At 38.5% G+C, this 20,539-nt stretch overlaps 2 protein-coding genes across 2 annotated transcripts in view; both read left to right on the top strand.

Moving 5' to 3' along the window:
* LOC136290331 (anoctamin-4-like) overlaps positions 1–14,325 on the top strand; it is a 55,283-nt gene extending 40,958 nt beyond the window's left edge. Inside the window, exons 5-7 of the mRNA XM_066184678.1 lie at positions 12,512–12,612; positions 12,869–12,970; positions 14,250–14,325. Coding sequence (XP_066040775.1) covers positions 12,512–12,612; positions 12,869–12,970; positions 14,250–14,325 — 279 coding nt within the window. The remainder of the gene's footprint in view (positions 1–12,511; positions 12,613–12,868; positions 12,971–14,249) is intronic.
* Positions 14,326–15,172: 847 nt separating this feature from the next.
* Positions 15,173–20,539, top strand: part of LOC136289536 (anoctamin-4) — a 65,721-nt gene continuing 60,354 nt past the window's right edge. The window contains exon 1 of the mRNA XM_066183461.1: positions 15,173–15,717. Coding sequence (XP_066039558.1) covers positions 15,629–15,717 — 89 coding nt within the window. The 5' untranslated portion in view covers positions 15,173–15,628. The remainder of the gene's footprint in view (positions 15,718–20,539) is intronic.

Raw genomic sequence — 20,539 nt, forward strand, 5'->3', positions numbered from 1 at the left:
AAATAGCTCTTTCATTGATTTTAGTATGGTGAAAGCAAAATATGTGTGGATGTTGACAAAGAGTTTAAGTAAAGAACCATTTCTGCCTTCTTGACAGGATTTATTACAGTAATATCCACATGAGAGCATAATATGGGGCTTCTCCTTTTATCCCAGGCTAAGCACTCTCCGCCACTCGTATTTTCCTTACGGCCCCACATGCCAAGTCCTAGAAATTCTTGTCTGGTGTGACAACCTCCTTTGCTACGATTTAATCCAGTTATTTCTTGTCTGAATGAGAAGGAAAATGGAGGGCAGTTAATTCCTTCCTATTCATAACTATTTGTCACTTATTTTTAAAATGTTACTGTGGTCTCTGCTTAGCATTTTCTTTGGTGTTTTGAATTCGGTCTGTGTTTTGAACAATCTTTTTCCCCTAGGTCAAGTTTTCCCAAGTTTCTTTATCATTCTTATTGTCCTGCTCTGTTCTTTAATAAATCCATCTATTTCTTACTCAGGCTGTACTTTACCCCCTGCTGAATAGCTATACAAATAAAGGACTAGGGAATTTGAGTCCTGTATGCTCTTAATTTGATTTTTAGTTTGTTTTTTTTTTTTAAATCTTCCTGCATCTTACCCCTGTCTGGCTTCTATTGCTGGCTTATCTTCTTGATTCTAATAGTGATATTTCGTGTGTTCGTATTTTCTGCATTTAACCCCCAGCCACCTCTCTATCTTCTGTGCTACAAGAATGTGTTTGTCAGACATTAAAGTGTAACATGAGAAGCCATTTACCTAAGCACAGAGCATGTCTTTCCCCTCCCCCATTTTCCTTTGCTCTTCCTTATACATTAAAAATACTCAAATGTTAGATAAGTGCATCAGTTTAGGCACTTGGTGAAATTTCCAACATTTGACTTTCTATTTTCTTGTCAGTGTTGCTGCCATTGCACTTTCCACCAACGATGTACAGTGATGACAATTGCTCAGTTGTTACCCAGAGCTCTTTCCTTATTAGTATTTTGATATTTTCCTGTTAACCTTTCATGTTTTAAAGCAGAGATGGTGTCATGGGTTTTGTAAAGAGCATATTATTCTATTCCATCTGGGTGGAGCAGAATTGCTTATCTTTGCCCAAATGGGTCAGTGTCACTTATCAGATGGTGGAGTGCTACTTATCTCTCTTCCTTGTTTCACTACTTCCATGGGAATGTCTTCTGCTAATGGACCATTAAGAGCTCATCAATGACATTACACATTACACTGCACTATTGTAAGCTGCTCCACACAGGGAGGAGGAGCCAAACCATCTTAACCTAGATAAAAAGGAGCCACAGTCCCACTAGGTATCCAGTTTTTCCACCAGATCCCTGGAGGAAGACCGGACCCATCTCACCATTACTGGACTCTTTTTCTTCAACGGGACCATCTCTACTCCAACAGAATGAACTCTGCCACTCCAGGAGGGCTTACTTTGGACTGCTTCCAACACCCTGACCAACATGGTGTCAGGTTGTATTTCTGACTCTGTCAGGGTTTTCTAGGATTTCTTGTTTGTTTATTTGTTTGCGTATTCTTCTGTACTACAACATCTGCGTTTTTATATCCCTAGTAAAGAACTGCTATACCTATTCCCAAAATCTTTGCCTGACAGCCTTTTAATTGCAAATTTATGATAATTTGAAAAAGGGGGGGAGGGGCTTACATTTTAAGGGAGACTCCAACCCTCCCTGGCAGATACCTGTCTATCTAAACCAAGACAGATGGCATCTGTGTTAGATTAGTTCTTCACTTAAAATCTGCCAGAAAAAAAGAGGTATTTTAAAGCTTTCAAATTTTTTTTTCCTGTTTTGTGCTTAAATACCATCTGGACAAAGCAAGAGTCCACACATTCTTGTTCCCTTGGTAGTTTAGGAAATTTAGTATATGTATATTTTATACAAGGTTCCTCCAGTTCAAAAGTTACGATGGCTTCCTGTTACTTTTTAAAACTGGAGTTTTAAAAAATAGAGATCTCTAATTTGTTGTGTTCCAGAGGCTGCCATTGGCAGACACCTGACATTGGAGCTGCCTACATCATACACAGCCAGAGTGATGGGCAGGACTAATTGCCTTCTGTGGTGGTGAGAGGAACCTGGAGAAATGTGACTTTGACTAATTAGGAGATAAGCACACAAGATGCAGGTGGGATTCTGGAGGAGGAAACAAATATACCACTTAAAGAAATGTTTGTCTGTTCTGTTTCTGGATATGTGTGTGTAAGACACAGAAAGCGGGAGGGGGAATTGCTTTGAAATATTGCCCTACAGAAATTGGTTAATGTTTGTAATTTTGTAATCTTTCCTTTTTTGAAGAGCAGTATGGCAATTGTGGACAGTAGGGCAATAACACTATTTTAGAAAAGAAAATCACCAGCTGTTCTACTGTGGTGATAACAATTTAGTTCAAAGCTTTCAGTCCCTAGTACAAATAACTAGGAGAGGTATGTGCCATACAATTTTTTTATACCATTTCTTCCCTAAACAATTCACCACTCTGCTCTGACATTCAAAAGAGATTATGCATGACAGTGTGCATGTGTTTGTACAGCACAAGTAATTATAGTTATTTTGTAAAGTTGCATCAAATGATGCAAAGTACATTTCTACACTATACTTCTTGGACATGCTGGATGTTATATTTTAAATATTTGTCAGGAACAACAGCCTGCAGTGTATGTGCAATTATAATATCATAAGAGGTGGTTGGTTGAGATAGTGTTCTGCAATTTGCTAAATTTTTCCTGTTGTCTAGTGATGTAACACTAATGGAATTTCCCCCCAGTTTTAAAGTATTTTTTGTAATATTCGTTGAGCCCAAAATGCTGTGTTTTTAGGAAAACTGATTTCAACAAAATGATTATTATCTATAAAGCCATTGGTGTATGAGCCATATTGCTTTATCTCAAAAAAATATCTAGCGGAATTATAATTTTTCTGTCAGGAAATCTTTATAATAGAAGAAAATGTCTATAACAGTGCATCTATAAAGAGCTTGAAAAACTGGGATTATTAATTGAAGTGAGATTGCAATTTTATTTCCATGTTGAATCTCTGTACTTCCCTGTAGAAGAGAACGAAACAAATTGCTGTAAGCATATTTGCTTAGAGGTACAATATATGAGAATTTCAATTCTACTTCAAAATTTTGCTCTGAATAAAAGGATCTGAATAGTACCACAGAGCTAAAATCTCTTTCATAACTTCTGTTTCACTTTTGCACTGTGAATTCTCAGCTGCAGCTCTGAGAGTCACAGCCCTTATAAAAAATGGGCAAAATACTAAAAAGTTCTAGAAATATTTATCTGTCAATAGAGAAAAAAGACATTTATACTTTCCTAAACAGAATAGGCTGCCTTTTGTTAGCTGGGAGCTTCTTAAAGACAATAATATTTTTTATCTCTAAAGAAGGACAGTATTGTCTATTAAGAAAAGAATCTTCATTACAGCAGTTTCCATGGTACAAGGGAATTTGGAAAGGGGATTCTTTGCCAGTGTATGTGTGGCCTTCATTTCACAGCATCGTAGGGATCTCAAAATCCAAAATTTTTCTGCAAACAATTTCAGGATTAGTACCACCACTTTGCAACATAGGCAGTCAGATCAAAACTAATGTTATCTCATGTGATAGTGATGTTGTCTTTCGACAAAAAGAGGACTTGTTTGTTTTCTGAAACTCCTCTAATTAAGTCTGCATGTAAGAGCTCTAAACTAGGAGAGAAAATCATCTCTGTGCTCTACCACATTTATCTGAACTATTAAGATACTGAGCTCCATCTGGTGCTGCTTGGCTCTTCTGTGTCATATAGAAGGTGTTTTCATCCAGCACTTTATGTCAGTAGGCACACTGGGAACAGCAGTAATTGATCAATAGCAGAGCTCATATTTAGGTGTCTGCCTTCACAATTCATTGTGCCATGTATGGGTATTGCTTTATCACAATAAATTAGAACAGTCTGGAACAAATTCATCATTTGCCCTTGTCATACCTCGACCTTGTTTCATTTAAAGCACATCTAACAAATGAAGGGATTTGTACAGATGCAGAAAGGATCCAGAGTTTTGCCTTCTTAGAGACATTATGTATTTCAATTTCACCTTGTCTCCAGTTAGATTCTAATTACTCTATCTTTGTTTAAGAAAGTGGGGTTCTTCTTCTGTTTCTGAAGTGGATGTTTTTAACATCAGATGATGTAGTTACATACAGAGGTCAGATTACTTGGAGCTTAGCTGAGCAGACAGGTGAAAAATCACACCGCCAATTATTAGAAATTTTCACTCTGCATGAAACTGTGAGATTTCTTTTTATGGTCAACATGAAACTGTGGTTTGCTGAAGACAACACATTAAGATGGATTTGCCTTTGTCTTTTGGGGTTTTGTATTTCATTTTTTGTGGGTAGTCTTATACAGTCTGAGCATGGTTTGGGATTTAAAAGGTGACCAAAATATTTAATTATTTTAAAATGAATTGTGAACTGAATAGTGATAATCAACCCTGTTCTCACCATCACATTGTGCTTTGGAGAGAACCTCCCTTTTGTGCAGTAATGGTGGTGTATCTGAAGAGATGGCTGCTCTACCATGTGCTTTGGCATATTTACAAGACAACTTTCCTTGTAAAATTCCATTTGCATCCTTTTATTGTATCAGATCTCTTGAGTATTTCAGTAAGACTACAGAACGCTGTTGCTCAGAGATTCGCTTTGTCCATCTTATTAAAGAAATACAACAACTGTATAACAGTTTGTATAAAAGGGAAGAAGAAAGGAAAAATGGCTTGCTCATATCTCTGCCTTTAAATAAGAAGGCAGGAAAGTTTTGCAGCAATGATTTGAACAATGTGAAATAAATTATTAGAAGATGTCTCCTCAAACTCTTTCCAATTCTAATAATCCTTGCAGTAGATAATTAAGCCGTAGGAAACTGAGATATTAGCTGAGTGAACAAGCATTTGAGTTGCCCAGACTAGCAGAGTTTTAGGGTAACTGTAACTGGTAGAGTTGTGAGTGATTCACATTCTTCACATGCATCTTTCCCCTTCATTTAACTGGATCTTGGTTTTTCTTTGATGCTTTTTCTTCCCTGGGAAATGAGAAGCTGCATTAAGTCTGAGAAGGAGGAGTCAGAGTGCTCTTCTGTGACTTTCCTGCGGAGCAGAGGCACATGTGTGTCCTGCACAGCCAGGAATGGTGCAGAAACCCACCCAGGTGTTGCCTGTCGAGGTAGTTATTTTAGTCATGCCAGCATGGGACAGCACCCTACATACCAAGCTGTGCTAAAGAGCATATGCATTACCCCAGTGTTTTCCCTATGGCATGGGCTAAAACCTCTGCCTGTAGTTACTCATGTGGTGGATATGTAGCTGGTTTGAAGAACTTGGGGCTTGTGTCATGTGGACTGAACTGAGCTGGACTGACACTGACCTTAAGGAATAGTCTCTTCCTCAGCTGTGCTCTTGTTGAACTCATGCGTGTCTCCCTTTAGAAAGAATTTTGAATTGCACCAGCAAATACAGAGGTTTACAGAGAGCTGTAGGGCAGTTCTTTGCATCCTGGAAAGTATGGGTGCTGAAAAGAATTTGGAATCCAGATTGACAGTCATACATGTATTTCTTGTCTTCCTTGATTGGATGAGCTGAGAAACAAAGACTCTAAAGAGAGAGTTAAACAACCAAAGAGCTTCATGCTGCTGGAGCATGGTCAGGTGCTCAGAACCTGGGCTGCTGCCAACACTTCTGCATGCACATGGAAGTTCAGCTGTGACCTTTCTGTCCAGTGACACTCTGGTGCCCAGAGAGGTTGCAAGGTCTCCAGCCACAGAGATATTCAAGACCCCACAAACCACTCTAAATGTCCCCGCATAGAGCAGGAGATGTGACTAGATGGCCTGTATTATTCTATGAATCAATAAGCAGCTTATTCAGCTTTCTCTAGGTTATTTGTATGAAAAAGCTATCATAAGCCTGCCTGCATTTTTTGTGTGTTTGATTAATTATCGTGTTTGTGAAATTAACTGTTGGACAAAAAATAAATTGCCTTTTTCTTTACCAAAGCAATGTTTTTCCAATAAGCCTCTAAAAGCAAATATGAATATTTAATGGACAATTCATTAAATGTAAGTATTTTCTACTTCAGAAAAATTATTAATGAGAAATAAATGCACATTGGAAAAATATCAGCTTTATATTTTACACTTGGGATAAATTACAAAGGAAGCTGCCTTATAAAATGTACTTCAATTGTGTGATGTATTTTTAATGGCCTGTGATGTCACAAGTAAAATAATGTACTTAAGAGGCCTTTCTTCAGCCCATAGAACAGTCAAAAAGATTTGATGATGTCAACTATCACTGTATAAAGTATTAACTTTTTTAATCTAAAATTTGAGCCCATAATTTGCATTTCGTGTAGAGACAATGTCAAATACTGTTTTCATAAGTAAGAAGTGCATTATTCTGCCCAGAGATTTTAGCTATCTGCATTTTTAAATCTGCAAATAATGATTTCATAAGTTTATATTAATTTTCCAGTCCAGAGGAATTAAAAGATATTTGTCAGATAAAATCCATATTATTAGCTATTTTGTCACAGAGATCTTACCCAGATGGGTCTAACCTGTAGTCATTCAGTATTTGCTGATGGATTTATCAAGAAATGTGTTACCATTATCGCACAGTCATATCAGTCTTTTCCATCTGGATGGTCATACTGCAGGTATTTCTGATTCTTTTCTCTCGGAAATGCAGCCCAAGTCAGAGGATATTTTTTGCATGGTTGATTTACTACATCTAAGTTAACTTACTGTAAGATCCATTCTGCGGATTTAGATGACATTTGTTGGAATTAAAGACTTTCTTCTGATGTCGTTTCTTATCTTAAAGGAATTTGTGTTTGCTGCAGATTGTGAGCTCATCATTGCACAGCAAATTTGAGCTGTGAGATAGTATTTGCATTTTACTTCTACTCAAGTAAAGTAAATGCCTACCCTGTTTTTGAAGCTGTCCTCCCACTCACGTATTTCTGTCTACATCGGAGGACGTTGCAAGCATTTCCCCGTGTTCTGTTCCAGAATTGAGATCCTGTCAAATGCTGCCAGAGATTAAGCACTGTAACAATGACACCTGCTCTGAGCTAGATTAGATGAAACATTGCCTGAATGCTGGCGGGAAGCAGCCACCTGCCTGCATTACTAACTCCACTGGAGCAGACCCTCTACAAGTACTTTGCAAAGTAAAAAAAGCTTTACTTCATCATCACATTTTGTCATGAGATTTCACATAAAAATCATTCTAAATTGTGATCATATACCTCTGTCTCCTGACATCAAGTTATTCTATATTTCACATGTCGGTGTTCTCTGGTCAAAATCGCTTTTATGAACGGCTTCCTATTTTTTACATAGGGCTATCTTTTCTATTCTTATTTTCATCCTTATTGCTATTTCCCTACAGTTTATTGCAAGTCAAAGGCTTCTTAATATCCTAATTAAAATGTGAAAAATGTATTCCCCTTTTTCACTAAACCCAGGCTTTGATTGAAAGTACATATGGGAAAGATAGTGGCACTGTTATTCATGAGGTTCCTCAGAAGCATGAACGTGGAGGCTAATGTTTGTGAGTTTGCAGTATTTTCCCTGAAACTGGACATATATTGACAGTATCTTAATAATTGCCCAGTGGTAATGTATGCATTGGAAATCTTTTGGTAGAATACACCTTCTGTTTTTCCAGCTCTATGGAATTACCCATGTGAATTTACATTTACTTTGGTTTTGCAGAGTAAGAACAGTTTATTAACTAAAATTTGCTGGGTTTTGTTTTTTCCACTTAATTCACTCCACATGGCAAACCAATCTGTGCTGTTAAGCAATTCTCAAAAACAGTGGAACATGTAGTAGTTTCTATTTACTACTCTACTCTCAGACATCATGCAGAGCTGGATTACAGAGAGATTTGCTACCAGAGGAAGTACGTTGATTTTGTCTCCTTTTCTGTTTTTCCCTGCATTATGGTCTTGCCAGAAATTAGCCAGATTTGCCAAAATGTAAAGAACTGTTTCTGTTCTGGCTTTTAAACTTGCCTTATAGGATCTTCCTGAAGTGGGTGATATTAATTCTGGTTGTTGAATCTGTTTCAAAATCTTACTTATTTTACTTTTATGAGGAAGGCTTTTAAAGGTGAAGAGAGACTCAGTCTTGAGAAATTTTCTCTTAAATGATGATAGGGTAAACACCTTAATGGTAAATCCTGACTTTTTTTTCTCCCTTATTGTTTTGCATATATGAATGAAAACCTGCCTAGTAGCCTCAAGGCAAATAAACAATGGCACCATTCAATTGGAGACCGCTGTAATTTTATCCTTCAAGGTCAAATGCTCTGAATAGGTTTTCTCAACTTTCTTAACTTTTAGATTCAAGAAAGGCTTGTATCAAGGTGAACACCTACAGCTGCTTTTGTCTTAAAATGACTTGACAATATTATTGATAATGAACCAAATTTAGCAAGAGGAGGAGAATGTTCAAGAGAATATTTCATGAAAGATACTAGTATTTAGCCTTGATCCTGGAAGGCAGCCTGCAAATACAGCAAAATATGGGCTTTTCAAGAGACGTTCCATGTCAGCATAGCTCTGCTTCTATTCAGACTAGCAATGATAAATTCAGAATGAGCACTGTCAGGTCAACAGCGAATATATATATATGTATGTATATATATATATATATGTATGTATATATATATATATGTATGTGTATATATATATATATATGTATACAAAATTTTTTATTTTTTTTTTTAATCCTGCCTTCAAAAAGTATACTTGCAGGAATACATTGGGCATTAGTAGCCAGGACTTAACCAGCAGTTAGCACCACTCTGTGACTGCTGTAGGAAGAGAACGACAACCTGACCTTTACAAGCTTTCCTCGACCTAGTTGATTACTGTTATTCACCACAGCAGGTGTTTCTGCTTTTGCAGTTACATAATTGGCTCATGCTTTAGTCTCTTTCACTCCCCACATAGTGATACTGGAGAAGATAATGTGGCTTTGTTTTTGAATGTGTTTGCAGTTGATTGGATTTCTTTGGGAAATAGCAATGTCTTTAAAAACTGTAATAAAATAAATTAATAGAAATAAATAGAAAGGTAGCCTTGCCAGAAGGGCAATTCTATAATATGTGAACCTATTCTACTGCCTGTATTCTAGGACTGGCAGCAATGATGTGGTCCTAATGGTGTTTGTCAGTGAAGCCAAAATGTATATTTGCTGTCTATAACCCAGACTCTGGTGATCTGAATTCTACCATACCTGTTTTGAAGATCATATCAATTAAATTAAATATACCTTGCTACCACTTCTCAATGAGAGTAAGGATTAAATACAGTAATAAATAGTGTAAGAAATATTTCTTGTAATAAATAAGAGTGTTTTTAAAGGAAAACAAGGTCAGAAAATGGTAGTTTTAACCCAACATTTCTCTGTGGAAGAGAGCATTTCTTCCACAGAAAATATTCTTTTCTCTAGGTAGTTTCAGTCAGTGGGTTGCCCAAAGGCTGTGAAATCTCTGCCTGTAGAGATATTCAGTACTCAATGAGACAAACTCCTGTCCAAATAGGCTGGTCTAAATCAGCCCTGCTTTAGCCAGAGGCTTAGCCCAGATGAACCCTAGAGGTCCCTTCCATCCTAAATGAGTCTACAGTTGTCTAATTCTGGTAAGTCTCTTGTCACCCTGGCTTTATGCTGTTCTGAAGACTGCCGAGAATGTTTGTTGGTGACCAGAAGAAAATCAGGATTTTAATGGATATTCCTCCTCAATAAATTAGTTGAAAACAAGCAATTTATTTCAACATTGGTGGCCTGCAAATTATTGTATGGTGATAACTATAGCCACTGGTGCTACAGGTCAATTCCAAACATGTATTCCATTTCTGTGTTTGCTAAGTGTTTTATCTCTTTGGTCTGCCCCCTTAATTCCTCTTTTTCTTTCTTCGCCATCTGGACATCACTTTATAGCAGATTGCTCATGTCAATAGTTGTCTTATTTAAGTTTCCAAGAGGAGTAATGTTACATTGATTTTTGTTTGCATGTTCCCATAATGTGAAATTGAGTTTACTTCTTGAAATCATTTAACGAGCCAACCCCTGAAAGTCAATTACATCAGAAAAACTGTTCCTCTATTCTCAGTGGAAACATTTATAAGATGAAGGATAGTGAGTCTACATACTAGTCTAACCAAGAGAGTTGAGGAGATTCCATTCACTAAAGTATTTTTGTAATGAAGTTGGTCTTCATGCTATCTTTTTTCCAGATATTTTGGCTAGCTATTTACTCCTGAGATTAGATGAGTGTGATGCCTCATTCAATTCGTCCTGCATCTGGGTTTGTTATTCTCTTTCCAGTCTTGTTTTTTTCAGCCTAGCTTTTGTCAGCCTTTCTTAGTGCTTTCCTTTATGAACATTTAAAATAAGCAAGCCCAAGAAAAATGGATTATTATATTAATAATTTAGCATTATTATTTCTTACTTTTCTGAATATAACTGAACCTGCCAAGTGTATTTTGATTAGATTTTCTGTTGGTTAGATCTTCTGTTGGCAAAGCTGATTGTCATTTTGAAAACATTTTGATGTGCCACCATTCCAAGATACAGAGTAAAATAGTATTCTTTAAACATCTGTATTATGATAGTGCTCACTTGTGAAACAGCATCTTCACAAGTCATGTTTGGCTCCCATTTCTAGTATGGCTTAAAGTACAATATGCTGGAAAATACATTTAAACTTCTGTTTAACAGCCATCACTAAGTTTAGAAGTTGTTTTTAATAAATTTCCTCCATTTCTCAGTTTTTATTGGTGTGTCACTACCATAGTTTCTTTCTGTATGTTGGGTTTCTTAGATGGTTCTTTTGAGTTTTGGGGGATTTTGTTCTGTTTTGTTTTTTTAATCCAAGCTGTTTATGACAAAATCGCCAATCCACTGCTGACTTAAGCTCACCTTTGAGAGAGCAGTTTGCAGGAGATTTTTAGAGTGGCAGAATTTAGTTTTGGTTTTGAGGTATCTCCTTGCTAAATTCTCATGGGAAAATAAAAGCTAATTTGTGAAATATACCAATAAAGAAAAACATAATTAACGCCTGATTTAGAATCCATAAAAGTCAAGGAAAGAGTGCAGGTGAATTCATTGTCTCTGAAGCAAGTCTCTTGGGGGCGTTTTATTGCTGTTTTATCATTTTGTATTGAAATATTTTTCAGAAATTCATCAGCAAATAAGAAAGATTTTTTTTTTCCCTGCAGCTTTTAGCATCAGAAAGTCACTCATTCCTTTAAATGTTAGATCCATATTTGCACCCCAGTAATATTTTGAGTGCAAATATTTCTCTGTGTCCATTATGGTCTGATACTATATTTGTTTATAAAATGTTAAGTCTATAGTGATTGGGTTGGGATTTCGGGTTGGGTAGAGCTTTTTTTCCTTTGATTTAGTTTTGGGTTTTTGTTTGTTTGTTTGTTGAAGTTTTTTGATGTGCTAAAGAAAATATGTTTCTTAAATGTTGGAGTTTTCATTCCTATAATGTCACAAACTAGTAATAGTTTTTTAGGTACTCTAAGAACATGGACATGCAAATTCAGAAATTTCAGCATCTATCAAGATAGTGGAGAGAGAGTGTAAAAAGTATAAATGTCAGCCTCCCATCCATATAGTCACAGTAGTTTCCAGATAAACAATTCTAGATTTAAGAACTCCTAGTAACTTGTGTTAATCAAGAATTTATGTGAGAAACATTGAATGTAGGACAACATCTAAAAAACTAAGAAATCATCCCCAAAGCTAACTAACAATTTTCTCACCTAGTTTCCTGTCATTGTATTTTCCTTTTCTCCTACTCAGTACACTTTTACCTATTTCTTGGAATGCCATCCACTTCATTGTCTAAAATTGTATTGTGTGTAACTTCATGAAAATTTTATTAAAATTAATTAGAATTTGAACATTTCATCTTCCAGTATTAACATGTGGCTCTCTGTTCTCACATCAGCTCCAGCCAAACCTGCTGTAGCTTTCTTGTAGAACACTGTGTTTCCTCCTGAGTGCAAACAGAGCTAAATTTCTCCTCTTCTCCTCTTTGCTGCACATCCCCCAATCTTCAGCAGACGACTTTCTGTGAGGTAGCAGCCATGCAGATGCGCATGCCCTGCATTAAGTTCTCCTCATGCTATGTACACTCAACTAGCCCATAGATGCATCTGTCTGGCCTCCATGTCCTCTTTTCCATGTAAAGGAGGCACACGTGCGCACCAGAAGGGAGTGCTTCTCCCTTCACAGCATGGCTTTCAGAGCAGCAGAGGAAAAATGAGTTGACAAAATACTGATACAACATTTCAAGAAGAATAAAAAATTGGGAAGGGTGACACATCACATTGACATTTGACTATGGTTTCTTTCTTTTTACTTGAAAAAGTAAGCTCTGATGGCTGTTTTATTTCTATTTTGCAGTCATCCCTAACAAACAGCGACATCATCTTTGTGAAACTGCATGCCCCTTGGGAGGTCTTGGGCAAATATGCTGAACTAATGAATGTAAGAATGCCTTTCAGGTAGGTGTAGTTTTATTTTGTCTCAACCTCCAAAGCCATGCTGTACTATAAAATTAATGTGATAATAACATCAAAATGCCTATAGAAAAGCTCTTCTGTAAGATAGCACACACCTTTAGAAAATATAAATGGAGTTCCTTAGGTACCTCATGCATTGCTGTTTCTTGTTAAAGCCTACAATTTCAGTACAGTACTGGTTTGAGATTAAGCTAGGCTGTAGCAGTGCAGTTCTTTTCATGGGGTATTCTGTCCTTAGGCCCTTTAACCCCTTCAATGCTGGAGCCCCCTGCATACTTGTGCGCTGCTGTTTTTTAAATGGACATTTCATTGAAATCAATGGGAGGTCAAGAAGATCCAGGTACGTAAGGCAGCACAGAAAGTGCATGTCTGTTTGACGTATCTGGTATGCAGCTGTAAATTGTTTGTACAGTATGTAATTAGTATCCCATAAATAAGTATAAATAAGTATCTCATCTAATAGGAAAACAAAGCTATAAATGCTTTTTTTCTGTGGAGAGAATAGAGAACTTTTATTAAATGCCACTGATAACCAGATTAATTCCACATTGAAATTCATGGGTTTTTTATAATTGATTAAATACTATTTGCATGTAGGCCTATGAAATTTTCTGTGTAAAATACTGCTTTTAATCTGCTGGTTATCAGAACTTTTGAAGTAGCATGAAGACTTCCACTGGAACTGACCACAACCAATGAACTGAGAGGCCTCGATTCTTCTTTCAATTAGCAGGGTTTGCAGTATAAAGCTCCATTGATTTTAATGTAATTACTCCTGAATAAGAAAAGAATCAGACCCAGAATATACAACTAGTGAGCTGGTGCCTTTGTAGGATTACTTCTGTATTTTCTTACCTAACTATGAAAAATGCCTCTGGTGTGAGACACCCTGTAGCAGTAGAGAACTCATAAGGAAAAATGGATATGTATAAAGGACAAAATTGCAGGCTTATTTTGTATTTATTTTGTTTTCATTTTCACAGCGAATCTTCAATTGTTCTTCCTTACGCTTTTATTACTAAAGAGAAAATTCTAAAAGCAATCACAAATCATTGCAGGATAGTAATATTTTTTTAAAAGTGTTCTAGCCATAGAAACAATGGATTAGGCCAAAAGCGTGCCTTCTTTGACTTCTATTGCATTCCTTGAGATGGATCCACTCTGGCAATAGAGTGAGGTCTCATGATTCAGAAATACACCAGGAACTCTGAATTTAGTCATAGAGCAGCTTATTCTTCCTGATCACTCAGCAGATAGCAAAGTAGGTGTCATACTGATTATGAAAATACTGAGTTTTTCTTGACCTGCTTCAGGATCATGGCTTCAATCTTTCCACATCCATGGAGAGAAAATTACTACAGCATTTTTAAGAGGAAATCTTAGTAACTCACTAATGACTGCTGGGTAGGCCCTTCGATTCTATCTTAAAACAACAGTACAGTTTATCATTTAAAAAAAAATTTTACAGAATGTCCACAAGTCTAGATGGTGTGTTTCCAGATGCCTTTGTCTAAACTCATGTTTTAAGAGCTGCTGATGGCTTATTGCTCCTGTTATTCAGGCTGAAATTGTGCAAGGTCCATGCAACACTAAATGAAATCCTTGTTGTTTCAAAGCAGGAGTGAAAAAGTGGTGGATACTTCTGAATATTGGAAGCAAAATCAAGAAGTGGATGGCATCTTCAGAAACACTTAGCTTTGACCTTTCTCTGCTCCTATTGAGTAGAGCAAGATAAATAACACTATCCAAAGAAGGCTGGCCAACATGAAATAGTTTAAAAAAATTTACTTCACCAGCTTGATATGGACTCTGATAACAAAAATATGCAAGAGTTCTGAAAATTAACCTGGAACACTGTCCAAATTTTATCATTTATAAAGTATAACTGCTGTCTTATTTTAGAGGACTTGTTTCCAAGGCACTAACAGCATTCCTACACTACATCTACTACAATTTTTGAACGTGTGGTGTAAACCTTTATTTTCCAGAAATGGTACAGTTCTGCATTGCACACAATGGAACCTCTCAGAATACACAGAAACCACCTTGATTTAGCAATGACCTTCAGTAGATGACAAAGTCAGCCTCTGGAGGAGGAAATCAGAGTTTGGTCAGGCACCCAAATCTTCCAGTGAGGAGTAGGAGTCCCAAATCCACACTCAAGAACCCTCAGATTTTCTTAACTCTCATGAAGATGTGATCTCTGTGCTGAAGGCAATGTGTCAAATCCTGACAGCTGTGGTATGATAGGCATCTATGAGAAGAACAAGAGCTGCCAGCCGGGGAGTGGTACAGGAGGTGGACTCCCTGTTCTGTATCTACACATGATGGTTAGGGGCTGCTCTGCACTGCAGGGCTGGTCAGGAGGCAGGCTGGGAGTGGGTTCAGCATGTGTCTGCTCGTTGTCTCCTTGTCTGCTCACTTGCTCATCATTTGCTCTCACACACGGCTTATTGCACTGTCAACAGAAAACAGCCTGTGCAACGGGCAGAGGGAGTGGCTGCACACTTGGCAGGTTGCTGAGCACATGTGCACTTGCTTATGTAGCCTATATGCTGTTTCAAGGGATGTTATCCCAAGAGCAATCACCAACCCTGCTTGGTACTGCATGTGTTACAGCATATTGCAGCATAAAGTACAGCTTTTCTGGCTTTTCTGAGTGATTTCCCCTTGTGTTTCACCAAATGCAGCTTTAAAACTCACTAGTAGATGTCATATAATTTATCTATATTTGTGTCAATCCTATAGAATTCCTGCAAAAGTTTATGAACTCTGAAATAGAAATGTCTTTGGATCCCCATCTTTCACACATGACAAATAGCAGAAAAGGAGGAGGCAATGGGAAAATTATGACCTTCTGGCAATTCAAATGCCACCAGTGTCTGTGTGGCTCCTGTGACAGTTCTGTTAATCTCTCTTTTAGTCTCTTCCTCCACCTCTTACAGGCTTCTGTCTTCAATCTCCTTTCCTTCCTTGCTAGTTCATACTGTAACTGACGATGGGTTTTCTTCTCGACTGGCTTCATTTTTGCTGTTCTTCCAGGAGAAAAATCTATTACCTGCATCGCCGATACAAGTTCATGAATAGGTAAGTACAATTCTCATGCCAGTCCAGTTTATACTCATTTGAACCCAATAACAAAAATAATGGGTAAAGTCAAGCTGGAAGGAAAAGTTTATCAGATGTCTTTGTAGAAATGATGAAGAGAATGGTTACATAGTAGGACATCTGCAAAAAAAAAAAACAAACAGAAGTTGCATTTTTAAGGCATCAGCATTGTGAAAGAAGCAGTTAATTTTATCAGCTTTGCCCTTTTTTTGGAATAAGAGAATATTTTTCAGCTGATGGAGTCTTTAAAGAAATAGAAGTATATTAGTGCAAATGCTGTACCTCTTTCTTTCCATGTAGCTCATTAGGGAGTTTCTTGGGGTTAGAGTACCACAGTTACAGGGTTTTTTTCATTTCCATGAACCTTGCTTACTTGTAATAGTGATGGCATTATTCATTGCTTCCTCTGTGGGGATGCTTAGTACTTTGTTGGTAGATAGGAAGCCAATGAACCAAGCTTGAGAGCCGTGTATTTTCCAAGAATCTTTGAAGTGTTTCACTCAATTATTAAATACCTTTAAGATGATGCTTGGTGCCCAGTTTATGTCTGACTTGGTGCAATGAAATTCTTTCCTTGCAGCAGTTTTTTTTTTTTTTGATACCTTTGAAAATTAAATGAAAATATCTTCAAAATGCCTAAAAATAATACAGGCTTGGTAAAAACCAGATCATTTATATATCTAGAATTATCTCTCACACTGTATGTGGCATTTAATGCCATGGTACTGTTGATGCAGTTTTCAAAGGCGTTTAGCCCCTGATCTACTGTTTTACTGAGGTCATTGGAAATATTCCCAAGAACCTCTAAGAGAGAAAAATTAAATTTGAGAAATCTGCATTTTGGAGTAAACAGCTATACCATTTTGCACATAATCTTCATACATTTACATCCATGGGATGATCATTCTGCAGTATGAGCATATTAAAATACATTTTGGGTATTAAGTTATGTCACAGTGTGCTGGTAACTTGACAGCACCAGCACTGATATTACATAATAGAATTTGCCTTTTCATATTAGTAAGCACCAAATGAGCACTTTATGGAGTTGACCCATTTTATCCCTCTTTGGCACAGGGTAATAGATGCACACAAATCTTCTAAAACTTATTGATGCTGCCCCACTTTCCATTGCCACCTTACAATATAGCAGCTATTAACTTTGGAATTGGTCTTGACTTTAAAGAAAACATGGCTGCCTTGACTAAAGCAATAGGAAGGAGAAGGTGAAGGTTCCATCATTTCTATGTGTTACATGAAGCTTCGCTTCACGTTCATTTTCTTGTGAGTCAGGATGCAATTTGAAGTCAGTATGGGAAGAGGTATGATCTTTTTCTAGTATTTAGTTCCTGAGTGATGAGAACACTCGGCTAAATTCAATTTTTATGTTCAGGTCTATAAATAGCTACTTGAAGAAGAAAAGCTGTAACTGAATAGCCCCAGAGAGGAAAAAAGAAAAAAATATTCAGCTTTACAGCATCACAGAATTACTAGGTTGGAAGAGATGGTCAAGATCATTGAGTCCAACTCAACCCCTAATACCTCAACTAAACCAAGGCAGTGAGTGCCACATCCAGTCTTTTTTTAAACACATCCAGGCACGGCGACTCCACCACTTCCCCAGACAGACCATTCCAGTACTTTGTCACCCTTTCTGTAAAAAACTTTTTCCTAACATCCAACCTATATTTTCCTTGGTGCAGCTTAAGACTGTGTCCTCTCATTCTGTCAGTTGCTGCCTGCAGAAAGAGACCAACCCCCACCCAACTACAACCGTCTTTCAGGGAGTTACAGAGAGTGATAAGGTCACCTCTGAGTCCCCTTTTCTCCAGGCTAAACAACCCCACCTCTCTCAGGCGTTCTTCATAGGGCTTGTGTTCCAAGCCCCTCACCAGCCTTGATGCCTCCTCTGGATGTGCTCAAGTGTCTCAACGTCCTTCCCAAACTGAGGGGCCCAGAACTGGACACAGCACTCGAGGCGTGGCCTCACTAGTGCCCAGTGCAGGGGAAGAATGACCTCCCTGGTCTTGCTGGCCACACTATTCCTGATCCAGGCCAAGATGCCCTTGGCCTTCTTGGCCACCCAGGCACACTGCTGGCTCATGATGTTCCGCTGCTGTCACCAATACCCCCAGGTCCCTTTCCTCCTGGCCACTGTCCAGCCACACCATCCCCAGCCTACAATGTTACAGGGGGTTATTGTGGCCAAAATGCAGGACTCAGCACTTGGACTTATTAAACTTCATCTTATTGGACTCTGTCCATTCATCCAACCATTCCAGGTCTCTCTGCAGAGCCCTCCTACCCTCCAACAGATCAACACTTGTTCCCAGCTTAGTGTCGTCGGCAAATTTACTAATGAAAGACTCAATACCCTCATCCATGTCATCAATAAAAACATTGAACAGAACTGGCCCCAGCACAGATCCCTGAGGGACACCACTGGTGCCTGGCTGCCAGCTGGATGCAGCACCGTTCACCACCACTCTCTGGGCCCAGCCATACAGCCAGTTCTTGACCCAGCCAAGAGTGCTCCTGTCCAAGCTGTGGGCTTCCAGCTTTTCCAGGAGTCTGCTGTGGGAGACAGTGTCAAAGGTCTTGCTGAAGTCTAAATAGACAGTATCCACAACCTTGCCTGCATCCACCAGGCTGGTCAGCTGGTCATAAAAGGAGGCCAGGTTGGTCAAACATAACCTGCCCCTCCTAAACCCATGCTGGCTGGGTCTGATACCCTGGCCATCCTGTAAGTGCTGCAAGATGATACTCAATATAAACTGCTCCATTATCTTACAAAGTACTGAGGTCAGGCTAACTGGCCTATAATTACCAGGATCCTCCTTCCCACCCTTTTTTGTGAATGGGTGTCACATTGGCCAACTTCCAGTCATCTGGAACCTCACCAGTGAGCCAGGACTGTTGGCAAATGATGGAGAGCAGCTTTGCAAGCTCATCTGCCAGCTCCCTCACCACTCTAGGATGGATCCCATCTGGTCCCATAGATTTATGAATATCCAAACATCTCAGCAGTTCTCTGACTGCCTCCTCCTGGGTAACAGGAGAACCATTCTGCTCCCTGACACCATCTACTATCTTTATTTTCACTTATGTGAAACTTAAGATATATGGCTTCAATAAAAGTATCTATATCCACTACTCCTAGTTCAGTGTAGATTACAAGTACCTGAAGCCGTTGTCCATTTTTTGAGTTAATACAAACATTATGTTGGCATTTGGGAAAATTTATTTTAGAGAGGGGTTTCGTCCCAAGGCAAGGCCCAGAGCAGGTCTCTTGCAACTTGTGAGCCTGACTTGAATTTTCTCTCTGGAAAATTCTAGTGATTTCAAATCTTCAAATTCCAAAACTTCCCTACGTTAGAGGAAAGGAGGGGTATCAGATACCTTATAGCACCTGCATCATGGTTAAAAACTAAACTATTAAAATAGCTGGCAGCACAATATACATAAAGTTCTATGGAAGCTGACCCACTCATAAAAATCAGTTTCAATTCAAAACCTTTTTTTATTTTCCTAACTTTCCTTTGAAAAACGGTTCTATCCCTACCCCACTTTATGGTGAGAAAACAGTTTATTTTAAATTATTTGAGAAACTCTTTGTGTGAATTAAACAGAATACGTATCTTCAGAAAGAGGGTGCTGAGTAAAGACTAAATTTGGAGAGCAGGGGCAGGACTGAAGTGGGAGAGACTTTGTCTTAGGGGCACTGTGTGAAGCAGCTACCTTTATCACTCCATCACCCCATTGTTCCTGGGAGGTCACACTGCTTTCCAAACACTGTTCCCCTATTCAGCTGAGTATGGGGAAAGTGAGGCATGGATTAGTCTTGAAGAAATGATTTAAAAAATATATATAATGCTGTGTGTCTCTTAGCACCAACATCACTTTTTCCGCTTTTTCCTTTTGTGTGATGCTCCTGTAGAGTACAAAACCTGCGCTACTGACTGAGAACATTGTCGGAATGACCTGGAGGAAATTTAAAAATTTGGTCATTTTTCTTATCTAAGGAGATAACTGGGGGGGCTTGCTTTCCCTGCAGAAGGCTGTACTGCATGTTCTCTGCTTTGCAGTAAGGTTTTGCAACCTTCTCAGACCCGTTTCCCAGCAGGCTGACTGAGCATGCCAAGTAATCTGAGTCTTGGGAATGGCAAACCACAGAAATTCTGGGCACACTCAGTGAGAAGCCAGCATGAATAATGCATTGCTGTTAAGTGGGGAAAGCACTCAGTGCTTGGTGCTGTGCTTGTGTGGTGTGATAAACCTGCAGTGGGCATTATCTTAAATGCACATATACACATTGACTTGCAGCATGAATGGGAAAGGATTGCAGTTGGGCAGGGGTCTTAATAGCTAAGAGAATTCAAACGAGTTTAATTAACAGGAATGGAACAGGATATTTAGCAAAACCCTCTTCCTAATTCCTCCTCAGTCTTCCATACCCAGACATACGAAGCCGATTGAATATACAGGAGCACAGGGCTTACTGAATTTACAGAGGAAAAACCAGAGGCCAAAAGTCAGAGATTTCCCCAGCAGAGAACTTACTTTCCCTTGGCGTTTCTATCAGTGACTACACAGACTGCCTCAAGGCTGTCAGACTGAATGCTGCAGCTGGAGAGTTGCAATTGGTCAGGCCCTTTAGAGCCCTGGGATCTGACATCTCACCTGCATTCAGCACAGACATTTGCAAACTACTTCTCCCTGGGCTCCAAATTGCTGGGTCAGTGCAAACACTGCCCATGGAGAGGTTGTGATTAATTAAATGTAAATCTTATATTAAGTTTAC

Source organism: Chamaea fasciata, unplaced genomic scaffold, assembly GCF_029207755.1.
Source record: "Chamaea fasciata isolate MVZ Bird 193981 ecotype frontalis unplaced genomic scaffold, bChaFas1.0.hap1 SCAF_5, whole genome shotgun sequence".
NCBI classification, from domain to species: domain Eukaryota; kingdom Metazoa; phylum Chordata; class Aves; order Passeriformes; family Sylviidae; genus Chamaea; species Chamaea fasciata.